The sequence below is a fragment of the Phialemonium atrogriseum genome (assembly GCF_030411735.1).
Source record: "Phialemonium atrogriseum strain 8032-3 unplaced genomic scaffold QBC33scaffold_13, whole genome shotgun sequence".
NCBI classification, from domain to species: Eukaryota; Fungi; Ascomycota; class Sordariomycetes; order Cephalothecales; family Cephalothecaceae; genus Phialemonium; species Phialemonium atrogriseum.
The window spans coordinates 402,998-424,400 of NW_026848150.1; the positions used below are offsets into that span (position 1 = coordinate 402,998).

At 55.8% G+C, this 21,403-nt stretch overlaps 7 protein-coding genes across 7 annotated transcripts; 3 read left to right on the forward strand and 4 right to left on the reverse strand.

Annotated features, from left to right (window-relative positions):
* Positions 1–113: 113 nt before the first annotated feature.
* On the reverse strand, positions 114–2,502 carry QBC33DRAFT_570048 (uncharacterized protein). The gene is made up of 2 exons (XM_060430559.1): positions 1,411–2,502; positions 114–1,340 (listed from the first exon to the last, which is right to left on the reverse strand). Exons 1-2 carry the CDS (start codon positions 2,168–2,170, stop codon positions 265–267), a joined length of 1,836 nt encoding a protein of 611 aa, XP_060283301.1. The 5' UTR covers positions 2,171–2,502; the 3' UTR covers positions 114–264.
* On the reverse strand, positions 2,503–5,900 carry QBC33DRAFT_539155 (Bromodomain-containing protein). The gene is made up of 6 exons (XM_060427968.1): positions 5,478–5,900; positions 5,091–5,209; positions 4,279–4,902; positions 3,964–4,228; positions 3,282–3,906; positions 2,503–3,225 (listed from the first exon to the last, which is right to left on the reverse strand). Exons 1-6 carry the CDS (start codon positions 5,556–5,558, stop codon positions 2,795–2,797), a joined length of 2,145 nt encoding a protein of 714 aa, XP_060283302.1. The 5' UTR covers positions 5,559–5,900; the 3' UTR covers positions 2,503–2,794.
* Positions 5,901–6,096: 196 nt separating this feature from the next.
* On the forward strand, positions 6,097–7,471 carry QBC33DRAFT_539157 (cyclin-dependent kinase regulatory subunit). Its single transcript, XM_060427969.1, has 4 exons — positions 6,097–6,569; positions 6,627–6,771; positions 6,837–6,895; positions 6,954–7,471. Exons 1-4 carry the CDS (start codon positions 6,448–6,450, stop codon positions 6,985–6,987), a joined length of 360 nt encoding a protein of 119 aa, XP_060283303.1. The 5' UTR covers positions 6,097–6,447; the 3' UTR covers positions 6,988–7,471.
* Positions 7,472–8,247: 776 nt separating this feature from the next.
* QBC33DRAFT_559219 (uncharacterized protein) lies at positions 8,248–8,519 on the forward strand (the record flags this gene model as incomplete). Its single annotated transcript, XM_060429948.1, has 2 exons — positions 8,248–8,340; positions 8,424–8,519. The coding sequence occupies 2 exons, from the start codon at positions 8,248–8,250 to the stop codon at positions 8,517–8,519; spliced, it is 189 nt and encodes a 62-aa protein (XP_060283304.1).
* Positions 8,520–10,576: 2,057 nt separating this feature from the next.
* QBC33DRAFT_451945 (L-arabinitol 4-dehydrogenase) lies at positions 10,577–13,291 on the forward strand (the record flags this gene model as incomplete). The annotated part of the gene is made up of 6 exons (XM_060424631.1): positions 10,577–10,776; positions 10,858–11,764; positions 12,172–12,396; positions 12,514–12,757; positions 12,837–12,921; positions 13,024–13,291. 6 exons carry the CDS (start codon positions 10,577–10,579, stop codon positions 13,289–13,291), a joined length of 1,929 nt encoding a protein of 642 aa, XP_060283305.1.
* A 1,989-nt stretch (positions 13,292–15,280) lies between these two features.
* QBC33DRAFT_77198 (uncharacterized protein) lies at positions 15,281–16,386 on the reverse strand. The gene has a single exon (XM_060433054.1). It carries the CDS (start codon positions 16,051–16,053, stop codon positions 15,388–15,390), a length of 666 nt encoding a protein of 221 aa, XP_060283306.1. The 5' UTR covers positions 16,054–16,386; the 3' UTR covers positions 15,281–15,387.
* Positions 16,387–18,256: 1,870 nt separating this feature from the next.
* Positions 18,257–19,512, reverse strand: QBC33DRAFT_578413 (S-adenosyl-L-methionine-dependent methyltransferase; the record flags this gene model as incomplete). Its single annotated transcript, XM_060431060.1, has 6 exons — positions 18,257–18,287; positions 18,346–18,771; positions 18,824–18,967; positions 19,030–19,092; positions 19,151–19,302; positions 19,396–19,512. 6 exons carry the CDS (start codon positions 19,510–19,512, stop codon positions 18,257–18,259), a joined length of 933 nt encoding a protein of 310 aa, XP_060283307.1.
* Positions 19,513–21,403: the final 1,891 nt, after the last annotated feature.

Sequence of the window (21,403 nt, forward strand, 5' to 3'; positions counted from 1 at the left end):
GAAATGACCCTTTTCAAATTCAAAGGCATATCCTTCGTCAACCGCGATGCTACCTACTCACAATTACGACCTGGAGGGACACTGGCTCAGCCTACGATGCTGTTGTAAATGAAGCGTGTTGCGCAATCCCAACAATAAATCACAGTAGTTGACTACCTCTACCTACCCAATCGATGCATCCCGGAGATAAGACTCAAGCCAAGAGAGACCGCCTCCGTGATTAAAGCATACATCAGACCTCCGAAAACCCCCCGCAGTGAAGACTCAGGCCGCCTTAAACTTCCAGATACCAGTGGGAGAAGACACGGGACCAGGAGTACCAATCGGAACCGAAACCGTCTCCGTAGCCAGCGGCAACGGGGCACGACCCACGTTCCCAGTCTGACCAAACACCCTCCCCATCAGGTCCCAGAGATAGAAGAGCCACGACAAGACGTCCCTCCACGCCACCGCCACCCAAGCAAGACCTCCCTCCACCAACCCCCGCGCCCTCGCCGCCTCCGCGCCAGCCACGCCCCCATCACCCCCGACACCACCCAGCAGCACCAGCACAGCAAAGACGAGCAACCCCGCCGCGACGACGGCGGCCGCCGCGGCCGCCGCAGCAGCAGCACCCAGTGCGAAGGGCCTCACGCGCCGCCTCCGCCGCGCCGCGCGCAGGCCGCGCACGTAGTCGGCCAGCTCCGGCACCGCCTCGGCGGCGTCGGCCTCGTCTCCCGTGACGCCGGCGTAGTAGACGACTCGGCTGCGCATGATGGACGAGACGGTCTCGCCCGCGCCCGGGCCGGGGTCCCCGTCCCCGTCGGGAAAAGAGGGGTCAGCTGCGGCGGGGTCGCCGACGGGGGTCCAGCGCTGGAGTTCGGGCCACTGGATTATCTGCACCTTGGCTAGGAGCCAGGGCTGGGCGGCGAGGTTGCCCTTGGTCTCGGCACCGGCGCCGTCTCCTTTCTGCATAGGGGCCGCCGCCGCCGCGGGCATCGCGGCAACCGCGGCGGCCTTGGAGGCCTCGTAGACGTCGTTGTCGACGTTGTCCTGGTCGAGCTCCCACTGCTGGCCCGGCAGCGGCGTGACGAAGCGGAAGATGGACCCGGACCAGCGGATGGCGATGGACAGGTACGCGGCCTCGGCGACGACGTGGTGCAGGTCCTGGTGGACGGCGCGCAGCGGGTTGGCGGCGCGGCTGCCGGCGAAATGCCGGTCCACGAGGTCGAGCGCCGGGAGCAGCAGGGCCAGGAGCTGCATCGTCAGCGCGTCGACGGCCGGCCAGAAGTTGGGCGTCACGATGTCGTCGCCCATGCAGGTGCGCACCGACAGGGCGCGCAGGTCGGTGCGGCGGTAGCCTTTGCGGGGTGTTAGCCTTGTCTGTGCATTTCGATCGCTGGAAAACTTGCGAGTGAGGGCTTGACTCACCTTCGGTCTCTATTGTGGCCTCGTCTTGGGCAGCGAGCATCTCCTCCTGCACCTTGTCGGCGCCGAAGAGCAGCTTGTCGAAGACGCTGATGCCCAGGACCTTGGCAATGACGCCGATCACCAGAGAATTGCGCGTGGCCTTGGACGTCAGGATTGCATCCCATCCACCGCGGTGCTTGTCCTGCCTCGCGATCGTGCCGGCGTAGTAGATGAACTCGTCCGAGAAGCCGTCGAGCCACGGTGACTCGCCCGGGACGGCTGGGATGTCCTCGAACTTGAAGTACTTGTTGGCAAAGTTCTGCACGCGTATGAAGAGGTCCATGTAGGCCATGTCGTACCATCCATCGGGGAGCTCCTCGTTTGGCCACTCCTTCGTGAAGCGCATCTGCGTCGGCCTCCATCCCCGCAGCGCCTTGAGCGTCCGACGCCGTCTGGTTGAGCCGGGCTCAGCCTGCGGGACCAGCCGGCTCTCTTCGATGCCGAGGATATCGAGCAGGTTGCGAGCATACTTGTTCTTTGGACCGACGGCGTATGCGGTCTCGTCAGGATTGTAGATCCTGGGTTTCTTGGTAAAGTTGTCCATCGTTGGGGAATTGCAGGTATTCCTCTCCGTGCTGTCCTGGGTTTCGTTCTCAGCGCCTGGCGTACCGGGAGAGGTTGGCCTTATGTAAAACGAGCGTGGGCTGTAGGTGGTGTTTCTTCCTTCCCCAGCCGGTGCGGGAAGATTCCCTCCTGGCAATGACAATGAAGTGCATTGCATTACGATGATGCTTGTGGCAGGAAACCATGAGTCGCATCCAGCCAGGGCTCTAGCAAGAACAATGAAAAGTTGGGAAAGTCATGCCCGCGAACGGCGTGTGAAAGAGACAAGAATCTAGCCAAGGGGAAAAACGCAGAGAGACGTGCGAGCTGCATGGCCAACAAAGAACGGTGAAATGAGAAGCAAATAGCTTTATATCGCATTCCAGAGAAGAAGTCCGCACCCAGTTCAAAGCCACGACAAAGCCTCATGGGTCCTGCATTCCTGACAGATCCAAGAACAGTAACAATCAAGGGGCGGGGATAGCATCCTGCCGTGGAGTACGGCTTCAGACTTGACAGAAATGTCTCATTGGTCTTTCATACAAACTACTTACACCAAGCACCTGACACCATAGCTTAGTCCATGATGCCACAGAAGGTTTGAGCTAGCCCTCGGATTCTAAGCCCCGTCTGTTGTCAATATCACAAACCGAGGCAACCAACAAAAAAAACACGGAAGCAAACCAACACCTCGCAATCGAGCGATGGTGACAATACTCCATACAACACAGGATTTCAATGCGCACCCAAACCCTCGTTGGGTCCTAGCGCAATAAGAGCGCAATAACAGCGCGATATGCAATTACCGCAACAGCTGAGCGATGACCCTCCATTTCTCCAGTTCGCACTCTTCGCCTTCTGGCAATGACTGGCCTTTGGGGAGCGCCGCAATCAAGTGCACCTCGATCCAGTTGATGCCGGGATGCAGCGTGGCGTCAACGGTTAAAGTATCAGCCGTGATCTCGAGATCGTCTCCGGGGATCGGGATGTGAACTGAGCGAGGCAACGTGATGCCATTCACCATGACGTAAAGTCGATAGTGACGCTCTTGTCTCTCAAGTGGAGCAATCGTTAGGATGATCTGCAACTTGGACTGGTTACTCGGAACGAAAGTAGTGACCGTTTGGTGGCCCAAGAAATGCTGAGCTGGCAGCTCAAATTTGAATCTCGTGTCCACTGGGACGGCTGGGTGGCCGCGGATGAGCAGGTTCTTGATGAGCGCATCGGCGAGGTCTATACCCGTTGTTAGCAGAGTGCGCGCTAGACTGAACATAGCCAGATAAACCTACCTTTTCCTGGGACTCGGTAGTCCTTGTCGTAGACCCGATTCGGGGGGGCCGGAGGAATGCGTTGGATACTATTCGGCGCTGGCATAGACGGTTGATGTTGCGGGACAGCCTGTGCCGGTAGGGCCTGCGCCGATAGGGGCTGTGCCGACATGGCTTGTGCCGGTATGGCAGCACCATTCGGAGCTTGGGCGGGATGGGTTGGCGTCCCATTCGAGCGGGGGATCATGGCCGGCGATTGGCGAGTGAGTTGTTCCTGCTTTACGCCAGCTAGGGATGGGCTGGGAGATACGACCGATGCGGACATGCTCCCAGCAGTTTCGGGGTGACCCATATTCATCGCCGCGGGCGGGCCACCACTCGAGGCTGGCGGCAAGACCTGCTGGACTGGACCACCGTTCTGGGACATCTCTGGTGGAGGTGGATTGGAGTTGGCTGAAGAGCCCGCTGCCGGAGCTGGGGAAGCCGCAGTGCTGCCCCGAGAACCTCCAACGTGGATGGTGATGATCTTCTTGGGACCAGGTGGCGCTGGGGACTCCTGTGATGGCGCTACCTTGAGCTTGATCTTTGGCTGAGGTGGCTCAGGAACCGCAGCCTTGGCTTTCTTGAGTTGGCCTTCAAAGAATTCCTGAAGCACGTTAGCATGAAGCTAATCTCGCAGATTAATCGACGTAGGGAGACGTGCCTTGAGTTCTGTTGCCAAGTTGTAGATCGAGCTGCCTTCCTCGTTGAAGTAGTGAGCATTGCTCCAGAGTAGACTAGTTTTCTCTTCGAACGCAGCCCAGCTCTTGAAGTCGCTAACGCCGGTGGCAGGCTGCCGACCATGGATGCCTTTCACCAGTTTCTGTAGAGCCCTCAAGGAGATGGGATCGGTGATGATGCTGAAGTACTCCTTCAGCGATCGAGGAGGGAGATTCAGGAAGGCCTCAAACTTCATCCAGCCGGGCTCACTAGCACATTGTTAGTTTCATAGACTGCAAAAGAGCGAGGGGTCACACACTCTTCGTCCTCTTCTCGGATCATCTCCTCGACAATCTTCTCCTGAGCCTGCTGAAAGCTGAGTCGCTTGTAGGAAACACCTTCGTATTCGTGATCCGGCTTTGCTTTCCCTCCAGCAACCCTTTCTGGCACCTTCTGGACTGAGCTCCGTTGTGACCGACGGGAGTTCCTTCTCCCCGTTGGTCCAGCATCTGCATCATCGTCAATGTCGTCTTCGTCATCATCGTCTTCTTCGTCGTCTTCCCCACCATCAGTATCCCCTTCCCCTTCGTTTCCTTCAGGCTCTCCAGACCGGGCTTCCGACTCGGGAGGGAGGGGGGTTGGCTGGCAGCTGTAGCCAGGAATGAGCTTATATGCCGGGTTGGTCTTGACCATGTAGTTGCTCAGGGCCTTTCGAACACGCTCTGAATCATCATAGACCTGGGAGCCTCGGTTATAATATTCTTTGGCATTGGTAACCATGCGCTTGAAGTAGCTCTCTAGTTCAGCAAGGGTGGAGAATTCACGGTTGTTCAGCTTCTCCTCGATAGTCGCCAGGGAAATGGGCATTTGGATCTTCTTGTAGTAGTCCTCATTCTTCTTCTCCGGAAGGAGCTCTTCGAAATAACGGGCGACAGGTCGGCCACTGCAGGGAGATAAAACATATCAGTTGGGGTGGCTCTCATTCGGATAGGGCATTCGAGAGAGAATGGGGGAGCGAGGTAACGTTGAACAAGTTCAATTCTGGGGGAAGGGGGAGGGACAGTGTAGATTGATAACCGTTGCGCAGGGGGGTGTTATGTGCTAAGCAAAGATGCTTGGGAGGCAACGCACTTCTTATCGGCTGTCTTTCGGATCTGCTCAAGGAAAATCAATCCGTAGGCTGTCGTCGATTCGGGAGATTCGCCTTTCAAGAGATCAAACTGCTGGGGCAACGGCGGTGACTGGTGCTGCTATTGTGGTTGGATTGACCTGTTAGCTTCCTTCTGTATGCAATTACTTTTGACTTGGTTGAAGGTCAAGCTAAAAATGGGTGTTGAGGGGCTGGAGTTGATGACAGTAAACTTGTCGCATAGGCTGGTGCGGGTGCGCTTGATGTGCCCACTCCGCACCGGCCTTGCCATGGTCTTCTACCGCGAATAGAGAAAGAAGCCTGGCACAATTGTCCCCATCCCAACAAAGGTGCAGGTTTCTTGAAAGGGTGTTTGAGGGAGCGCATACCTTTCGTCGCTTGACGGCTCGGTCCTCACCGTCGGTGGGACCAGCCTCATTTGCGCCAGCAGCCTTGCGCTTGTTTTCCATGGCGCGGCGATAAAAAGGTATCGCAAAGTTGAGGACTGCAGTGCAAATTCAGAGGAATTATTGTCAGGAAGGTGCAGGCCCGACAACTGGTGTGACTTTGCTGCAGGCCTAGCTAGGTTGGTGTTCTGGTGTAGACGCGTTGGTGATATTTTGGAGCCGCCGCCGCGTGGGGAACAAATGGGCGGTTCTTCAAAACAGAAGAGTGCGGCGGAAAACAACACAAATCACACCTCTGCGTACCAAAATTGCTCAGGGACCTTGAGAGAGGAAGTGAATCTAGACTCAAGCTGATTTTGGCCTCAAGTGACAATACCGCGTGGTACCCTTGAAATCTTGAATCCATTGCATGGTGAGGTATCTGATATCTTGGCCTGGAACGCAAGGCATCAAAAATGAGGGATCATGTGACTTGCACCTGATGTTACAGTCGGAGGCTGCCGAATACTGCAGCCTGAGGCAAAAGATTCCATGCAGGCCCTCGAAACAGTGGGGCCGTAATCGGGCTTTGTTTACTTCGAACTTGTTGCCGATTTTGCAACTGCGTTTCTGCCCCTCATCCTCACGACAGTGAAAAGAGAAACGCCCCTTCAGAAACCTGAAATTGTGGCGTGTACTGAAATCAACATTTATGCCCACATAGACACATCTTCCCTACCTCAACCTTGGAAGCTCTTCCCAGATCTTCCCTTTTAGAACTGCCTACAATCTGCTCTCCACTGCGTTCGAAGCATCGCATTCAGACAGACACCGCCCGACCTCGAGACGACGCGGCCCATCGAATTTCGCCCCGGCTTCCCAGCTTAGAAGTGGCGACGTGTTCTCCAGCGCGGCAGCAGAAGGAATTTTGAGGCAGGACATCGTTTGATTCCAGCTCACGCACGCGGGCAAGATGGCGAACCACAATCAAATGGGCATCGACACTAGCCGTCGAAATCTCGTACCACGGCCTCTGTCAGACTCGGAGCGCGCGAAACTGGATGAGTTTATCGATTCCATCCACTACTCTGCTCGGTGCGTTTTGCAGCCCCACGCCTCTTATGACTTCTGTCTGCTTACCCACTAGCCTAGGTATTCCGATAGCGAGTACGAGTATCGGCATGTCCAGCTACCTAAGCCAATGCTCAAAGCCATCCCAGAACAGTTTCACGACAAGACCACTGGCACCTTGAAGCTTCTCTGGGAGGAGGAATGGCGCGCTATGGGCATCACTCAGGTGAGTTGGGCTTGCACACGCCACCGCCGATCGCCACAATGGCAGCGTCTGACGTTTTACTACAGAGCCTCGGTTGGGAACACTACGAGGTCCACGAACCGGAGCCGCATATCTTGCTGTTCAAGTAAGTGCCACGCCCATCTCTGCGTCTTGAAAGGGGCGCACATACTGACCGAGTTTAGGCGGCCCCTGAACTACCAAGCCCCAGCCCACTGAGCTACCAGTCATGGTGGATGAGAAGGGACCTCGTCGCGTCTGTATTATATCTTGCATCTTCCCATCACAACACACGGCTGCATAGCGATAATGGACCACACCTGTACCCGGTATAATGTACTTATGACGATTTCCATGGGCGAGCACTCGATCGCACGACAACCCACATGCCCACTTTTCCCTCCCTCTATACCTGCTTTCAGCAGTAGCCCTCTGGTTGGCATTGCGGCTGCTCGGCGTCAAAACTAGTCGAGATGATCGGGGGGTTGACGAAACGGGCAAGGCAGTCTTGTCTGTTCTCTGATGCAGATTCTGGGGATAGGCTAGCCCACGAGCATCTTTTCTGCGGTGGGCGTTGGCGGAACGGGCTCGCTGAAGGCGATCATGGCGAGTAGTGAGGGTTTGTTTGGGCAAGGCATCTGGCTGTATGCACGATGCCGTTGGTTATGTCGAAACAGGACAATGAATTGATACGAAATTGGCATGACCCTGCCGAAGCTATCGATGCGCCCAAAGGCAAACGGCTTCATTCCTACTCCTCGAGGTAATGCGATGGATCTACCCGAGAACCTGACAATCAGAGTGAATATCCGTTTGCAGCTAACAAGAAAAGAAAAAAAGTTCGAGCATCTGGTCCTACTCCAAAAAGACGAATGCGGACACGGACGGGACCGCAGCGGGCCCGGCTGCACCATCAAAATAAGTGGGGGTCACTCCTCCTGTTGAGTTTAACCGCCTCCAGCCCCCAACATGCCAGCCAAATTTACAGGCTCTCTCATGTGCTGCCTCGTACCTGCGATCTCGGGATGGTGCAAGTCCATGGCTACGAGCAGGCTAGGGCCCGGGGGCTCCATTCCCGGTTATCGTGGATCTCGGGTGACGCACATAGCCCTTGAAACAGGCCTGCAGAACAAGGCACACCTCGTCCAGCTAGCACTATATTGTATGTAGGCTCGCAGACGAATATTAAACCGGTTGCCCAGTCGCTCCCCGTCCTCGCGGCCTTCTCTGTTTCTTCGTCTCACTTGACAAGGCGTCGTCGGATTTCGACCGAGTGCCTAGGCAGACTCGCGCCTGGTTAGCAAAAAGGGCCTTCCCACTCGCTCTTACATAGTACACGGATTCCCTCCAGTCCTCTCGTTTTACCCCTTTGTTGTCTCACATCCCTCGTTCGCTTCCGGCCCACGACAGCTCACCAACAGTCGAAGCCTGGCTGGAGCCGCGCTTCACTCCTCGTTGCTTTCGTGCCCTGCCCTGACAATGCGGCTCCTCCTCCTCCTCATCTCGTACTCGCTCGCGGCAGCATTGCCCCTCGTCACCCTGGTCTCTGCGACCCCCATATACTGCTCCGACGTATGTTCTAGACCCCGACAAAGGCTCGGCCCCTCACTGGTGGACCTCTTTCGTAAATTGAACTAACAACCCTCACCTTCAAGATAAAACGAGACCTCATCCTCAAGGGGGATCTGCCCCCCGAGGCTTGCTGTAGCTACGGGAAGTGTTCCAAGGGCGTCGTCGTTCAGAGCGGCTAGGGACTTTCTTTGGTCGGAAGCTTTTGGCGGCCGAAATGGAGGGAGGGAAGGTGTTCTCCCGCATTCGGACGTCGGGCATGGTGGCACACACAAGTTGGTGTACGTATGTACGCATGCACGACAGGACGAACCGGAGAGCATTGGTTTTTGGCGTTACTGGACGGGGCTATCTAGGTATGCGTTGGGACTTGGGACACCGTTGAATATAAAAGGAAGGAATTGCGGCGCTCGGCCATTTCAAAAAGGGGGTGTTCCTTTCTTTGTTTTCTTTTTCTTTTTCCTTCCCGCCTTCCAAAGGAACTTCAGCGCATGTACTATCTATGGTTGGACATAACAACGGTCTCGAGGACAGCAATTGCGTTTATTTGTATGGGCCGGGGTCACGGTTGACCAGGACACGGCCGAGACAACGACTAATTACGGAGAATGAGCGCGTCTGAACTTAAGAAAATCCTGGAGAAATATGGAATTGTGGCGTTGGACCAGACAGTTCATTGGCAATCCATCGTCATCTTTCGCAAAGCTCTTACCTTACTTTCCCATCGGACTCTTCACGAGAATCAGCCTCACTAGCTGTGAATATTCCAATTGAGTTACAGGTGATCTCGTATTCCAATGTGTCGTCCAAGATAGGCTCCTCTATCACGAGGCGTCAAGCCATCGGAGCAACGCGAAGCATGGTGGACCGACCGGAGGAAACCAGCCGCCGCCACCTCCTCCAAGCTGATACCAGAAATAGCCCGACTACCACGAACGAAGCGGCTGGCCTGTGGAGCATTATAGGCACGTGTCGACGACCCTACTGCTCACTGCCTACTCGACATTGATCACCTGTCTTCCTCCCCTCGCTATTGCGAGATCGGATCCACCGCATCGTGTCAGTTGAGATGCCAAGACATATGGTGCTTCTGGTAGTGCTTCACATAACCAATACTTTGATTTGGGCAAAAGGTTTCCAAGGTATTGGACATTGCGTGCATATGGTTATTCAGCTGGTTAAGTTCATCCGCCCGGAGGATATGTTCTATTTTCCGTGCCAATGAGGTGTCTACCTATATTGGAAGGCTATTTAGTACGTGGCGTGTCTGAGGCTCACACTCTCAATAAATAAGTTAACGTGGGGAGCTGCTGGGGAGGTGCGGATGCGTCGCGAATTCGGGTCTGAGGAGGCCGATTAGCATCCAATTATGTTGGATAAAGTCCAACGGTCCAGGTCGAGCAAGGTGAAGAGTGAGTCCTGCTCCTGTAAGCCCGTTGCAAGGAACAGGGATAGCCAGTCCATTGGGAATGGCTTCATGGATCCCCCAAATGGGAGAGCGTGCCTGTGCTTGCGGTTAAGAGTTTAACCATCCTTCTAGAAGGGGTGAGGGTGGGATGGACGCTTGGCGCTCTCGCATCGGAGAATTTGAGGTAATGTGGATGGTACAGAGTAATCCGTACTGCATAGCAAACATGTCTCGGCAATGAGAATCGCTAAAGACAATAAATGGGAGTCAGATGAGAGTGGCAGACAATTAGCTGCCGGTGGGCGAATGCATGCCTCAAATAAACCCCTCGGGAGACACGTAAGAAAAAAAGGCCCAAAAGGTCTGCCTTATAGCTGCCGTACGCACGGGAAGGCAAAGGAAGGGAATAAAACCAGCCCTCGTGATGTGGAGACCACTGGATGGGATCTGCGAGCTGCTCGAAGTCAAGGCAATGATTGGAGCGGCAATGATGGTTACAAGACCGGCCGAATCAAGCCCGCCATGATGTGGGGGGACGACCCCACATCGCGAGCTTCATCGCGGTATGTAGCCCGATGTTGCATGGTTGCAGGCCTGGAAATGCTCCGACGCACCGATAAACACTGTGCTGCACCTTTGCGCTTGTAGAGGAGACACCGCCAGCCGGGATAAAGAAGGCCAACACATCCTCAGATCCCGATTCCCAGATCCGAGAAAGCAGGACACCTGTGAGATATCGACCAGACGGCGCATCACTCTCGAGAAACGACGTCGGCGTGTATAGCCTCTTGAGATTCCCGGTCGAAAAGCCTCGCATATTCTACTTCCCCCATGAGCCCTTCAGCCATCAACAGCGCGGCGTCGGCGGTGTCGGCGCCGAAAGCCTCGAAAGCCAACATCGGCGTGTTTACAAACCCCAACCATGATCTGTGGATAAGCGATACCGGGCCGACACTGGAGAGTGTGCAGAAGGGAGAGGGGCTGAAGGAGGGACAGGTCACAATCGCCATCAGGAGCACGGGCATCTGCGGGTATGGCGAATAGCCCCGTTTCCCTGCACAGACAGGTTATGAGAGGCGTTGTCCGTTGACCCCCCGTTGTTGCAACTGCAGGTCCGACGTGCACTTCTGGAAGCACGGCTGCATCGGCCCCATGATAGTCGACGGCGACCACGTTCTCGGCCACGAATCGGCGGGCGAGGTCATCGCGGTACACCCGAGCGTGACCGCCCTCCAGGTCGGAGACCGCGTCGCCATCGAGCCCCAGGTGATCTGCAACGCCTGCGAACCCTGCCTTACCGGGCGCTACAACGGCTGCGAGCGCGTCGACTTCCTGTCGACGCCACCCGTGACAGGCCTGCTGCGGCGCTATGTCAACCATCCGGCGATCTGGTGCCACAAGATCGGGAACATGTCGTTCGAGAACGGCGCCTTGCTCGAGCCGTTGTCGGTCTCTCTGGCCGGCCTGCAGAGGGCTGGGCTGCGACTGGGCGACCCGGTGCTCGTCTGCGGGGCTGGTCCCATCGGCCTGATCACCATGCTCTGCTGCCAGGCTGCAGGCGCCTGCCCCCTCGTGATCACGGATATCGACGAGGGCCGGCTGAAGTTCGCCAAGGAGGTCTGCCCATCGGTTATCACCCACAAGGTCGAGCGCCAGTCGGCTGAAGACTCAGCCAAGGCCATTGTGGCCGCGTTTGGAGGGCTGGAGCCGACGCTGGCCATCGAGTGCACGGGAGTCGAGAGCAGCATCGCCGCCGCGATCTGGGCGGTCAAGTTTGGTGGCAAGGTGTTCATCATCGGAGTGGGCAAGAACGAGATCCAAATCCCCTTCATGCGCGCCAGCACCCGCGAGGTCGATCTCCAGTTCCAGTATCGGTATAGCAACACCTGGCCTCGGGCTATCCGCCTGGTTGAGAACGGGGTCGTGGATCTTTCGAAGCTCGTAACCCATCGTTTCCCCCTCGAGGACGCGATCAAGGCTTTCGGCACAGCGTCGGATCCGAGCACAGGAGCCATCAAGGTCCTGATTCAGAGCCTGGATTGAGAGATACAGGCTGATCCTGGGGAGCTGGGAATTGGGAATTGGACATTCTTCTTATGGTCCGGAGATCTGCATGGATGTATTGCATTCGGAATAGAGTGTGGATAGGGTCCTGAGCATGCATCATCTTACTTCACTCTTGTGGCTTGGCTCTAATGGAGGGACTGTCGATGAGAAAGTGTGTAGCCCTTATTCGTTCATGGCATCCAAGGCGGTGCTCGAACCTGGATTAGTGTCATAACACCAAAGTACGCACTGTTGAGGGATGGGTATATCCTGTGGCCTCCGAATTCGTACCGAAGTTAAAAGAGGCCAGAGGAACATCTTCAGCAACCTATCTCCCGTATTTCTGTCAGTGCCGAGGCCAGGTTGCAGTCGGATGCCAGCTGCCAGCAAGCTCCCCAAGCTCGAATTGGCGCCATCTCATTGGCTTCAATCCCCTGCTCGCCCCTGCCCACAGCTCGGTTAGCGGGCAAGCCGCGAGATCTTCCGAGCTTGTCCCATCGGTAACACCATTTTTTTTTCTCCCTCAGACCGTCAATCATACCTACTACCTTAACGCAAACCTCCGCAACCCCCGATCTCGCAACCCCCATCCGCCCGCCGGCGACGTCCAATTGCACTTCTCTCACCCCTCCCGAGCCGAAAAGAAGCGCCGAGATTTATAAACCCCCTCCCCCAGAGAAGCCATGTCCCCATCAATCATGCTGCGGCGGCCGGCCCTGCAGATGGGCCGCCGCATCGCCGCGCGGCGCCTCGAATCGACATCGACCAAGGCGGCCAGCGAGGGCGCCAAGGAAGCCGCCTCCAAGGCCGCGTCGACGGCCTCCGAGTACAGCTCCAAGGCCGCCCAGGGCCTGTCGCGCGTCACGTCCGCCGCAGGGCCCGCCATCCTCGGCGCCGCCAGGGGGGTCACCGGCGCGCTGGGTCGCGTTGGTGGCCGGACGGGCCGCCTGGTCGCCTTTGCTGAGCGTACGTTTTATTCTAGGGGTTCTCGGGTAGTTGCGGATATGGGTTGCGGGATCAATGGCTGACTGTTTTGGTGCTGCAGGCCAGGTCCCGTTCGTTGTTTACTACTCCAAGGTCGGCCTTGAGGTGGCCAAGCTGGTCTTCCAGGGCCAGAAGATGACACCACCGTAAGTCGCCAAACCCTACGGGCCGCCATCACGCGAGGCGTGCCCCTACCTATTTTGCTTTTGTTCCCCTGGCTTGTTTTTATTGACAATGGACCTTCCTAGCTCCGCCTCTACCTTCCAGGTATACTTCCAAAACGTATGGAAGCAAGTGCGGAACCCCGGCTCCCTCTTCCAGACCGCCCAGAAGACCACGGCGCAAGCGACCTCGCAACCAGCTTCGGTCCTGCAGCAGGCGCGAAATCTGTCCAGTGCCCAGCTCCTCGCTGGCGGAGTCATCCTCGCCGAGTGCCTCGGCTTCTTCACGGTTGGAGAGATGATTGGCAGATTCAAGATCGTCGGCTACCACGGCGAGACTAGTGCTCACCACTGAGGGGATACTCCAGTGCCAGTTGTGGAAAGGGCCCAGCTGGAGTTGAAGTACTCCGCAGATGATCTCGGTTTCTTCTAGAGAGATCAGGCAGGATTATGGCATAGACGGAACGGCAAAATCGAGGGGGATAGGGAGGCCCATAGGGGCTTCCTGTCTCCCGCCTCTGGGATGGAAAGGACCACAGGATCCCGGCATTGGCCCCTTTTTGGCAGCGGCCGAAGCGGAGGATGGCTCTTAGTAGCTGGATCCGAGGTGCAGGGTAATTACCTACTTCCTCCCTTGTATATTTATCTCGTCAGTCAACTGCGGGTTTGTTTTTCTTTGTAATCGCCCTTTGTAATCGCCAATACACTGTTCTCCCGGCCAGGTTAGGCGGCACTCCTTTACTGCTTGTCTTCCTTTTGCCAACCACCCCGCGACTGTGCCCCTCTTCCCTACTTGACTCCCGGTCCTGACCTTAGTTCTCCCACTCGGTCTCTCGTCTTTGGCCAAGCAACAACACACACTAGGCTTTGTGCACCAGGGATCAGGCTTACACATGGATCCATCGACATCTTCCCCATTGCCTCATTTTTGCTGCATGGCAAGGCAATATCGCCGAAAACCAATAGACACAGTTACGTGGCGTCTGCGTAGCCCAACGAACAGGGCTCTACATTGCCAACCACCCTTTAAGCCAGGCCTAAACATGAAATACTGGTCAACATTAGATCTGTGGCTGTCCCTTGGAATACTTCCAGTCTTGCACAGGAGCTTGGTGATGTCAGCGGAAGCTCATGGCAATTCGCCGACAAGGGCTTGGCTCCTTACGAATTCATCCAACACACGGCGACTCGACCCAATATTGACGGCTTCCCGTCCTTCCTCTCCGAACTGCAGGCGGTCCTCGAGAGCCTAGGCCTGGCAGAGAAGCTCGGAGTCTGCGCTCTGGCGTGAGGGGACCTAGACGTAGCTACGCAGGTCGAGTTCACCCAAGGGCAAGCAAACATGCGTCTTCCCTTCGACAATGCCGAGCAAGGCAAGGAAAATTCAGTTGAAGCAGTCTGGCAGTTCGACCTGTCTCCTGTCCAAGGCACTAGAGGTTTACAACGCTGCTCATCGCGTGCTCGGGGAATAACCAAGGGCAACAGTCGCTGGTCCTCACCCAACCCCTATCATACTCGAGAAATGCAAGGTTGCTTGCAAGGATGGGAGCTTGTCTTGTCCTGACATCGTTAGGCCATGACACGCGTGAATAATGACAATGATTTCCAGTGACGGAAGCGCAAAAAGCATAAGAAGTAGTTCGACCAGCCTATAAATCGATCAAGAAGTGGCTTGTGACTCACTAGCAGCCTGACCTGCAGCTGTCTTCTATCTGGTGTTGGTTAGTCAGTGCGTCCTTGACTGCTCAACCTTCAGTACAGGTATTATCAATAAGGTAAAGAATAACAAGGGCGAAGGTGTCAAGGTCAATCAATACTCTCACAGCACCTGATCGTGGTAATATCTCATTTTGGTAGCTCGTCCGCATCTGGTGGCTCTCCTAATCGGGCGATAGTCCAGGAATCGTCCCCTTTTTGCCCAATGGCCCATAGAGGCGCTCCTCCGGCCCTCCCCCCTCATACTCCAGACCGTTTGGCCCCTTCGCCGTCATCGGCTCCATGACGGTCTAGGTATTACGCTGGCCATCGAACTCCTTCCACTAAACGCTTCTCTGCCCCTCTCCCTCTCCGCTTCCTCCACCGAGCCTATTGTGTGGCTATCCATTTTTCTCACCGGCCGTTTCTCCTTTACTCTCCGAGCTTTGTTCCCACCGTCACACCCCCTGTCAACCGTCTCAAACTCTTTTCTAATCTTAGATTCACATGGAACGGAAGACCTCCAGTCAGCAGCCAACATGGTTTTGCCTGCTTGGCACGGGCGGTGTTTAAGACCTGTTTAAGACATCGGCAGACCCGGCCCATCAAACATGCCGTCGTAGCTGCTGACGGATTGTTAATCCGTACTTGGATAACTATCCGCTGGCAACCGGAGCATATCATCTATCCCCCAGGCTTGGCACGTGAAAGACCACCTCAACGGAAGGTGATTCCGTGGAAATAGGGGGGGGCAGGTCAACGAAAGCGGCCAGACCGGTCACAGGCATGTGAGCACAGAGATAACGGGCGGTACAGTACGCCCAACTCGCGCAGTGTACCTCCCCACATCCACACCCCACTCACTTCGTCGTGGGGACGGCTCCTGCCTAAGTGATGCTGCTGCTGCTGCTGCTGTTGTTGTTCTTCAATATTGGCTGTCCTTAAATGGCGGTGGTCATGGGATCTCCCCCGGCCGCCCCTGCTGTGCGGCCACACAGGCAGCCTTCTTGGCCTGCATGGGGACACGACACGTTTTCCTGCAGGACCGCCGGGGGGGGGAGCGGTCGCGCGAGGTTGGGGTACCTTACTGTACTGGCGGGTTTGGCTTCTCGTTGTCGAGTACGTAAAGTATACCATGGTCCCGCCAACCTGCAGTGATAGACCTTCGGAGCTGTGCGCCCTAGGTGAGGCGGATCTCCCTCTCGACCGGTCTCCGATGATAGGCATAGACGGGTACATATGGAGTTTTAGAGGGGGAGAGGGGGAGGGTGAGGTGGAGACAATGTGGAGGTCGAAGCAAGTCGACCTGCTCAAGGATGGATAGATGACCACTGGTCGCTGATTTGTGGAGGGGCAATAAGCTCGTCGAGTTGGCGTCGAGCATGCAGGACGAGGAGAGTACTCGGAGAGTCCGAGAGGCATGTAGCGGTGACACTTGGTATTGATCCTGGTACAACATGCCCATTGTCCCCCCCGTCTCTCTCACAGTTCCCTCGCAGTCGTAGCTCCCCCCCCCCAGCCATGTCTCACCGCAGGTGTTGACGTGTTGGTTCGGCTTGCACGGCCCTAACCTAGACAACGCAGCAAACATGCCCGGGGGCTGACCAGTTGCACCGCTTGGTTCCCCCGTAACGTTCCGATTCCCCACCCTGTCGCCGTCGAGCAGCTGCACACCCCGGATGTTGGGAGGAGACCAAGGCTTGGCTAGATCCTAAACCCATCGAGCCGGATATGATGTGGCAAAATAGGGGGGGCAAGGGGGGGGTGTGGTGATGTTGGGATGCGTGCTATCTCCTCCCTGTGATAGGTAGTTCGCAGTGGGGATATCAAGATGGTCACCGGCTCAATGAGAATCGCCAATGCAGGAATATTTTGACGGATGGCAGCTGGGTTGACCGCTTTTGGTGTGTTGTCGTTCGGAGCGGCGAGTCATGCGGAGGCAGAAGAGCTGGGCTTCATGCCTGGCCCCTTTGGAGGCCCTCGACACCTATTCGCCCTGCTAGGGCGGTGGCCGATGGCGGGCCCATGTGTCGACCAAACGGAGCGACGTGAAGTGGAGGACAACTAGCAGAGGTAGGGATAGAGGGATGGAGGGATGGAGGGATGGAGGGATAGAGGGGAGAGATACTTGTTGGTCTAGGTGCAGCCCCCAGCACCATGTCTCGGTAGGCAGATGGGGGCCTGATCATCATGTTTATGGCTTCACGTATACTTCGCTGACATCAATGCCGACTTCGTTTATTTACACAGCGAGGTATCAAGAAAGGGAACGCCACGATTCGCCATATCTGTCAGCTTGTCCTGGTGCGCGTGTTGTTGTAAATATACAATAATGAGATTGACCTAACGCAGCCGCTTTTCCAGACCAGACACACGCATTCTAGAGACCAAGCCGTTCTAGGCAAAGCGGCCATGCATAACAATAGCAAGCCAACGCCCTCCCGGTACCGTGCCGTCTATGTCGTCAAGTGCGTCGATGATGGGATGCAACGCATATCGTGGACTCCTAGGATATTATTATCTTCCTTTATCGCGGCTGTTCCCACGCAAGTTCGAGCCAAAAAATGGGGACGGCCCATCCCAGGACAAAAGTGGCAGAGGAATGCATTAATGACGTGGTCCGGACCGCCTCTTTTTTCCCCCTTTCTCTTTTTCTTTTTCTTTTGCCGCTGACATGTGTCGGGCCATGGGAACACCCGCGTACCTCATCTTGGTTGATTGGCATGCATGAAGCAAGGTTCGAGCCGGTTGATTTGCGGCCCCCTCCCCACCCTCCCCCCAAGACAGAGAGGTCTCATAACCAGATGAAAACAAAAAAGAGAACAAACACCGCGAGCAAGTGTGTCGCGATTGAGGCCCGAAAGCCGGCCAACTAGTGCTCCGGGAAAGCTCAAAACGGTCATGTAGTTTTGAGAGACAGAGAGCAAGAGAATTCTCATTGGCGAGCGACTCTTCATCGAGTTGTTGTTGTTGTTAAAAGAGTCTCGTCCAGGGTGGAGCGGCCATTCAGAGGGGCCACCCGCGTGGAGCCCGTTCCCCACAACAAAACCATCCATCATCCCCTATGCTTGGCGGCAGGAGAGATAATCCCAGGGGTCGGTCCCTGAAAATAGTGTCGATTGCGGTATATAGGCAACAAAACGCAAGAAAATGAGAGCAGAAAAATAACACACCACGAGGTCAGCCGAAATGTAACCCCCCAATGTTGCCGCGGAATAACAACTCCATGTTTGGGTCAGACCAATTGGGAAAGAGGACGTTGCAGGGAGCGGCTACTTTGAAACCGCTTCGCCCTCTCAGGCGGCGGCTGCTTGCTCGATCCCGCAGCACCGCAGAGATTCCGGGGATGGCCTGGGGGGGTGGGGGGTTGGTTTCGAGGCTGCCTGTTGAAAATCGGCCGCTTTCTTTCGTCTTGAAATGTTGCTAAGCCACAACACGGGTTCGGCAGATGCCGTCCGATTTTCGAATCATCCTTCGCTCTCTTCCTGCACAGTGGGCTATCTTCCCTGGTTGTCCAGGTGACTGACCATGAGTAGTGCGGTCGCGACGCTTCCCTCCAGCCTCCCTAATCTCTTATCCGTGGCAAGGGCTCAACGCGGCCGTGCCGGCAAGCCCCTCTCCTCGATCACTGGGGTCTTCTTGCTGTCCACACATACCTGCATATCTCGGTTAGTCAAACTCGGCAGGCGTCTGCATCCCAACATTGCAACTTACAGCAAGCAAAATGCGTGAACGTTCCTAGAACACGCCTCCATTTTCACCTTGTTCACCAGCTCGGCCACTTCTGCCTTCGTCCTGTCCTTCATCCTCGTCAGGGGCGCTAGCGTCAGTCCCATCAGGCCGTTGGTGAATCCCAGGTTGAACCATCGGCCGATGTCCCGTACAGTCTTCTCGGTCGGCCATCCGCTGAACGGAACCTTGATAACCTCTTCCTTGACGTCGACGAACCCTGCGCTCAGAAGTTGGTTGATGGTCTCCTGGCTGTCAACCCTCATCGACCGGCCGTGATCGTCCATGGCGCCGAGAAGCTCGTCAACCCATAATCGAGTAATAGATCGCTCCGGAAGAGTCCCGTCTTCGCACCGAGGAGTCCAGTCGATCTCCACCTGTTCGATATGACCGTAGTACGGTTTGAGGTGCCTGACAAGGCTACATCAATATCTGGTGTCCTCTGCCTGTCTGAAAAGCATACCTGAATATTTGTGCGTATAGCTGTGGCCAAGATTGGATGCTCCCCTTCAAAGTGCGCATATGGATCAGATCCAACGAGTCCAAGTCCATCCCCTGCCAAGGGGTTTCCACATCCATCTGCGCGAACTCGATGTTTCGCGGGATCCTGGAGGTGGAAGGGAAACATCAGCAAATGAGAACCGCAGTAATGGGGTTGGTGAGACAGACTCTGCGGGTTGCATTAGTGTCAGGTCGAGTCCTTTGACGTGGGCCGCATTATCATAATATTTTCTAATGTGAAAGGAGATTAGTCTCTCAAGATAGTTCGAGGCGAAAGAGCGACGCATACTCAGCCATATCGATTGCCCATATTCCCGTTCCACATCCCAGATCGAGAATGCGATGCGGCGCCTGGTCTGGGAGGAGGGGCGCGGTGTGAAGCTCGCCTCGTCGGGCTACACAGAAGAACTTGTGGAATATGTCCAACCTGTCCTTCTCCTCCTGCTCGGGGTTGCACGGAGTTTAGCAATAAGTAGCGGGTGGCCGAATGGCGAATTAAGGTGGGAAGAGGGGTGGGGCGCGGAGGGGCCTTACTTCGTCGCAGGGGAACATATACTTGCCCTTGCGCCAGGAATGATAGAAGCGACCATTTTCCTCATATTCCTTACGCTGGGCTTGGCCGAAAGGCGAAGGTCGGCCCTGATCGTACATCTCTGCCGAAGGAGATGCGCTGTTTCACAGGGTTTCTCGTGTTAGTACTTCCTGTCCTCTCCCGCGCGTCGCCCAAGGCTCGGCTGGGGGTGCGCTATAATTCGAATTTGGAACATGTTACACACCTGTGATATGCCATGCCCAGTGCCCAATGGCGGTCGAACACGTGAAGGAGGAAAAAGGGAAGAGAATCCGGTTTAAGGTTGCCGCGTAGGACTAACGACCTGGAGGGAAGGGCTCTGGGGATAGCCTGCCCTCCAGTTCACGCAATGGCAACGCCTCCCAGCGAAGCGATATTTGATGTTTCTGAGGCACCAAGTTAGGTGGGGCGGTCTATGAACAGCGAGGGAATGATGGTGGTATCGGGGGGAAAGAGCAAGAGGATAACAGACGTGAACTTTCGAGCCAGATGCCGGGGATTGTGTGCATTTAGTAGGCGAGAGAAGCTCAAGGAAGGAATAATTAAATATAGGGTTTGATGTAGCGCACCTAGGTACGTAGCATGCGGGCAAGGGGGGGGGGGGGGGTGAGGGGGTTGGTGACGGCTCCGCTGAAAGGCCCCAGAGGACGCGCCAAAGCCGCATCCACCAGCATCAGCAGACAGCAGGGAAGCTAGAAGTAGCCGATGTGACGACGTGACGAGGGTCGGACAAGAAGAAACGAAGCAATCATTAAGATGCACCCGGGTATATCCATGCGTAGTGATTCTGACTGACTCTGGGCGCTAATATGCTAGCTAGCACTTGCTAGCAACCTAGACCAGGGGAGGAAGAATTGATCAAGGCTGTCAAAGTCATGTCGTAGGTCGCCAACAGGGGTAAAAGCGACCGGAGGACAAGAGAGAAATACACGCAGGGAGGATACTAACATGGCTGACGCAGGGCAGGGGCAATCGGTTCCAGGCGATGCCAGAGTCGAGGTTCTTGATTAGGGATGAGGATGGAGCGGCGGGGAGACAGTCGACAAGCAAAAACGAGCCTCTGAGATTCGAGAGGTGATACACGGCGGAGGCGTGTTCGAGGAATTAGACCGATGAGGGATGAGGCGCCCTTTTAAGACCCAAAACCTTGTCGGGTAGGGTAGGACCGGGGTATGTGGACAGTGTGGCGGACGAGCTTGCCAGCCTCGATTCGACAGGCATTGGCTGTTGGTGTTGGTGTTCTTCCGTGTCGGCGTCGACTGCCAAGAGATGGTTGCGCTGGCAGATCGGGAAATGCTGGATTTTGGGTCGGTACCCAGACAGGGGGGAGCACTCGAGACAAAGCTTCTTGGTGTGTCTACGCTACTACGCTATGTCGAGAAAGACGCCTGATGGGAATGTGTGAGGTGAGAGGTGAGACGAGGTGGGCACTCAATAACCTTTCCCCAAGCAAAAATTCTTGTTGGTTGGCGGTGGCCGCAATCCCCCAATCACACACCCCGCGCCATCCCAGAGTTCCATGCCAGCTCACTGCGTACAGGATACACAGGAGGCGGGCGAAAGCAGGTGCGGCCCACCTATACCTGGAGCTAGGTACTTTAGGCCCCTGGCTCACTGATCCCAGTTCCACGATTGCCCCTCTTTGGGCTGCTTTTTACGCAGTAGTGCCCGCTGCCTTATTGGCTTTCTTGGGCGGCCTGCGATGGAACTTCCACCAAGTTTTGCTAGGGTACCTTACATGGGGGTCGCTCCTGTGTGGTACATGTACATACCTACAAGTCCGAAATAATATGCCGTATCGCGTATGCGTGTGCGAGTACCTAGGTACCGGACCTCAGGTGCCTGCCTCGCCTAATTCGATGTATTCCAATTTTCTGCTGTCGACCTGGGAGTGACAGGTTTCGATGAATTGATGCGCGTGGCCAGGTTGGCTCTTTGCAGGTAAACCCTGGGCAGGTAGGTAGGTAGGTT

What these genes read in the sequence shown, in the direction of transcription:
- QBC33DRAFT_539157 (XM_060427969.1), top strand. Translation starts at nt 6,448, where the DNA reads ATGGCGAACCACAATCAAATGGGCATCGACACTAGCCGTCGAAATCTC. An exon ending in TCCATCCACTACTCTGCTCG is followed by an intron (nt 6,570 to 6,626) that starts GTGCGTTTTGCA and finishes CCACTAGCCTAG; the next exon opens with GTATTCCGATAGCGAGTACG. An exon ending in CCGCATATCTTGCTGTTCAA is followed by an intron (nt 6,896 to 6,953) that starts GTAAGTGCCACG and finishes GACCGAGTTTAG; the next exon opens with GCGGCCCCTGAACTACCAAG.
- QBC33DRAFT_77198 (XM_060433054.1), bottom strand. Translation starts at nt 16,053, where the DNA reads ATGCCTCTCGGACTCTCCGAGTACTCTCCTCGTCCTGCATGCTCGACG.
- QBC33DRAFT_570048 (XM_060430559.1), bottom strand. Translation starts at nt 2,170, where the DNA reads ATGCAATGCACTTCATTGTCATTGCCAGGAGGGAATCTTCCCGCACCG. An exon ending in GGCCACAATAGAGACCGAAG is followed by an intron (nt 1,341 to 1,410) that starts GTGAGTCAAGCC and finishes CACCCCGCAAAG; the next exon opens with GCTACCGCCGCACCGACCTG.
- QBC33DRAFT_539155 (XM_060427968.1), bottom strand. Translation starts at nt 5,558, where the DNA reads ATGGAAAACAAGCGCAAGGCTGCTGGCGCAAATGAGGCTGGTCCCACC. An exon ending in GAGCCGTCAAGCGACGAAAG is followed by an intron (nt 5,210 to 5,477) that starts GTATGCGCTCCC and finishes CAACCACAATAG; the next exon opens with CAGCACCAGTCACCGCCGTT. An exon ending in ATCCGAGAAGAGGACGAAGA is followed by an intron (nt 4,229 to 4,278) that starts GTGTGTGACCCC and finishes ACAATGTGCTAG; the next exon opens with TGAGCCCGGCTGGATGAAGT.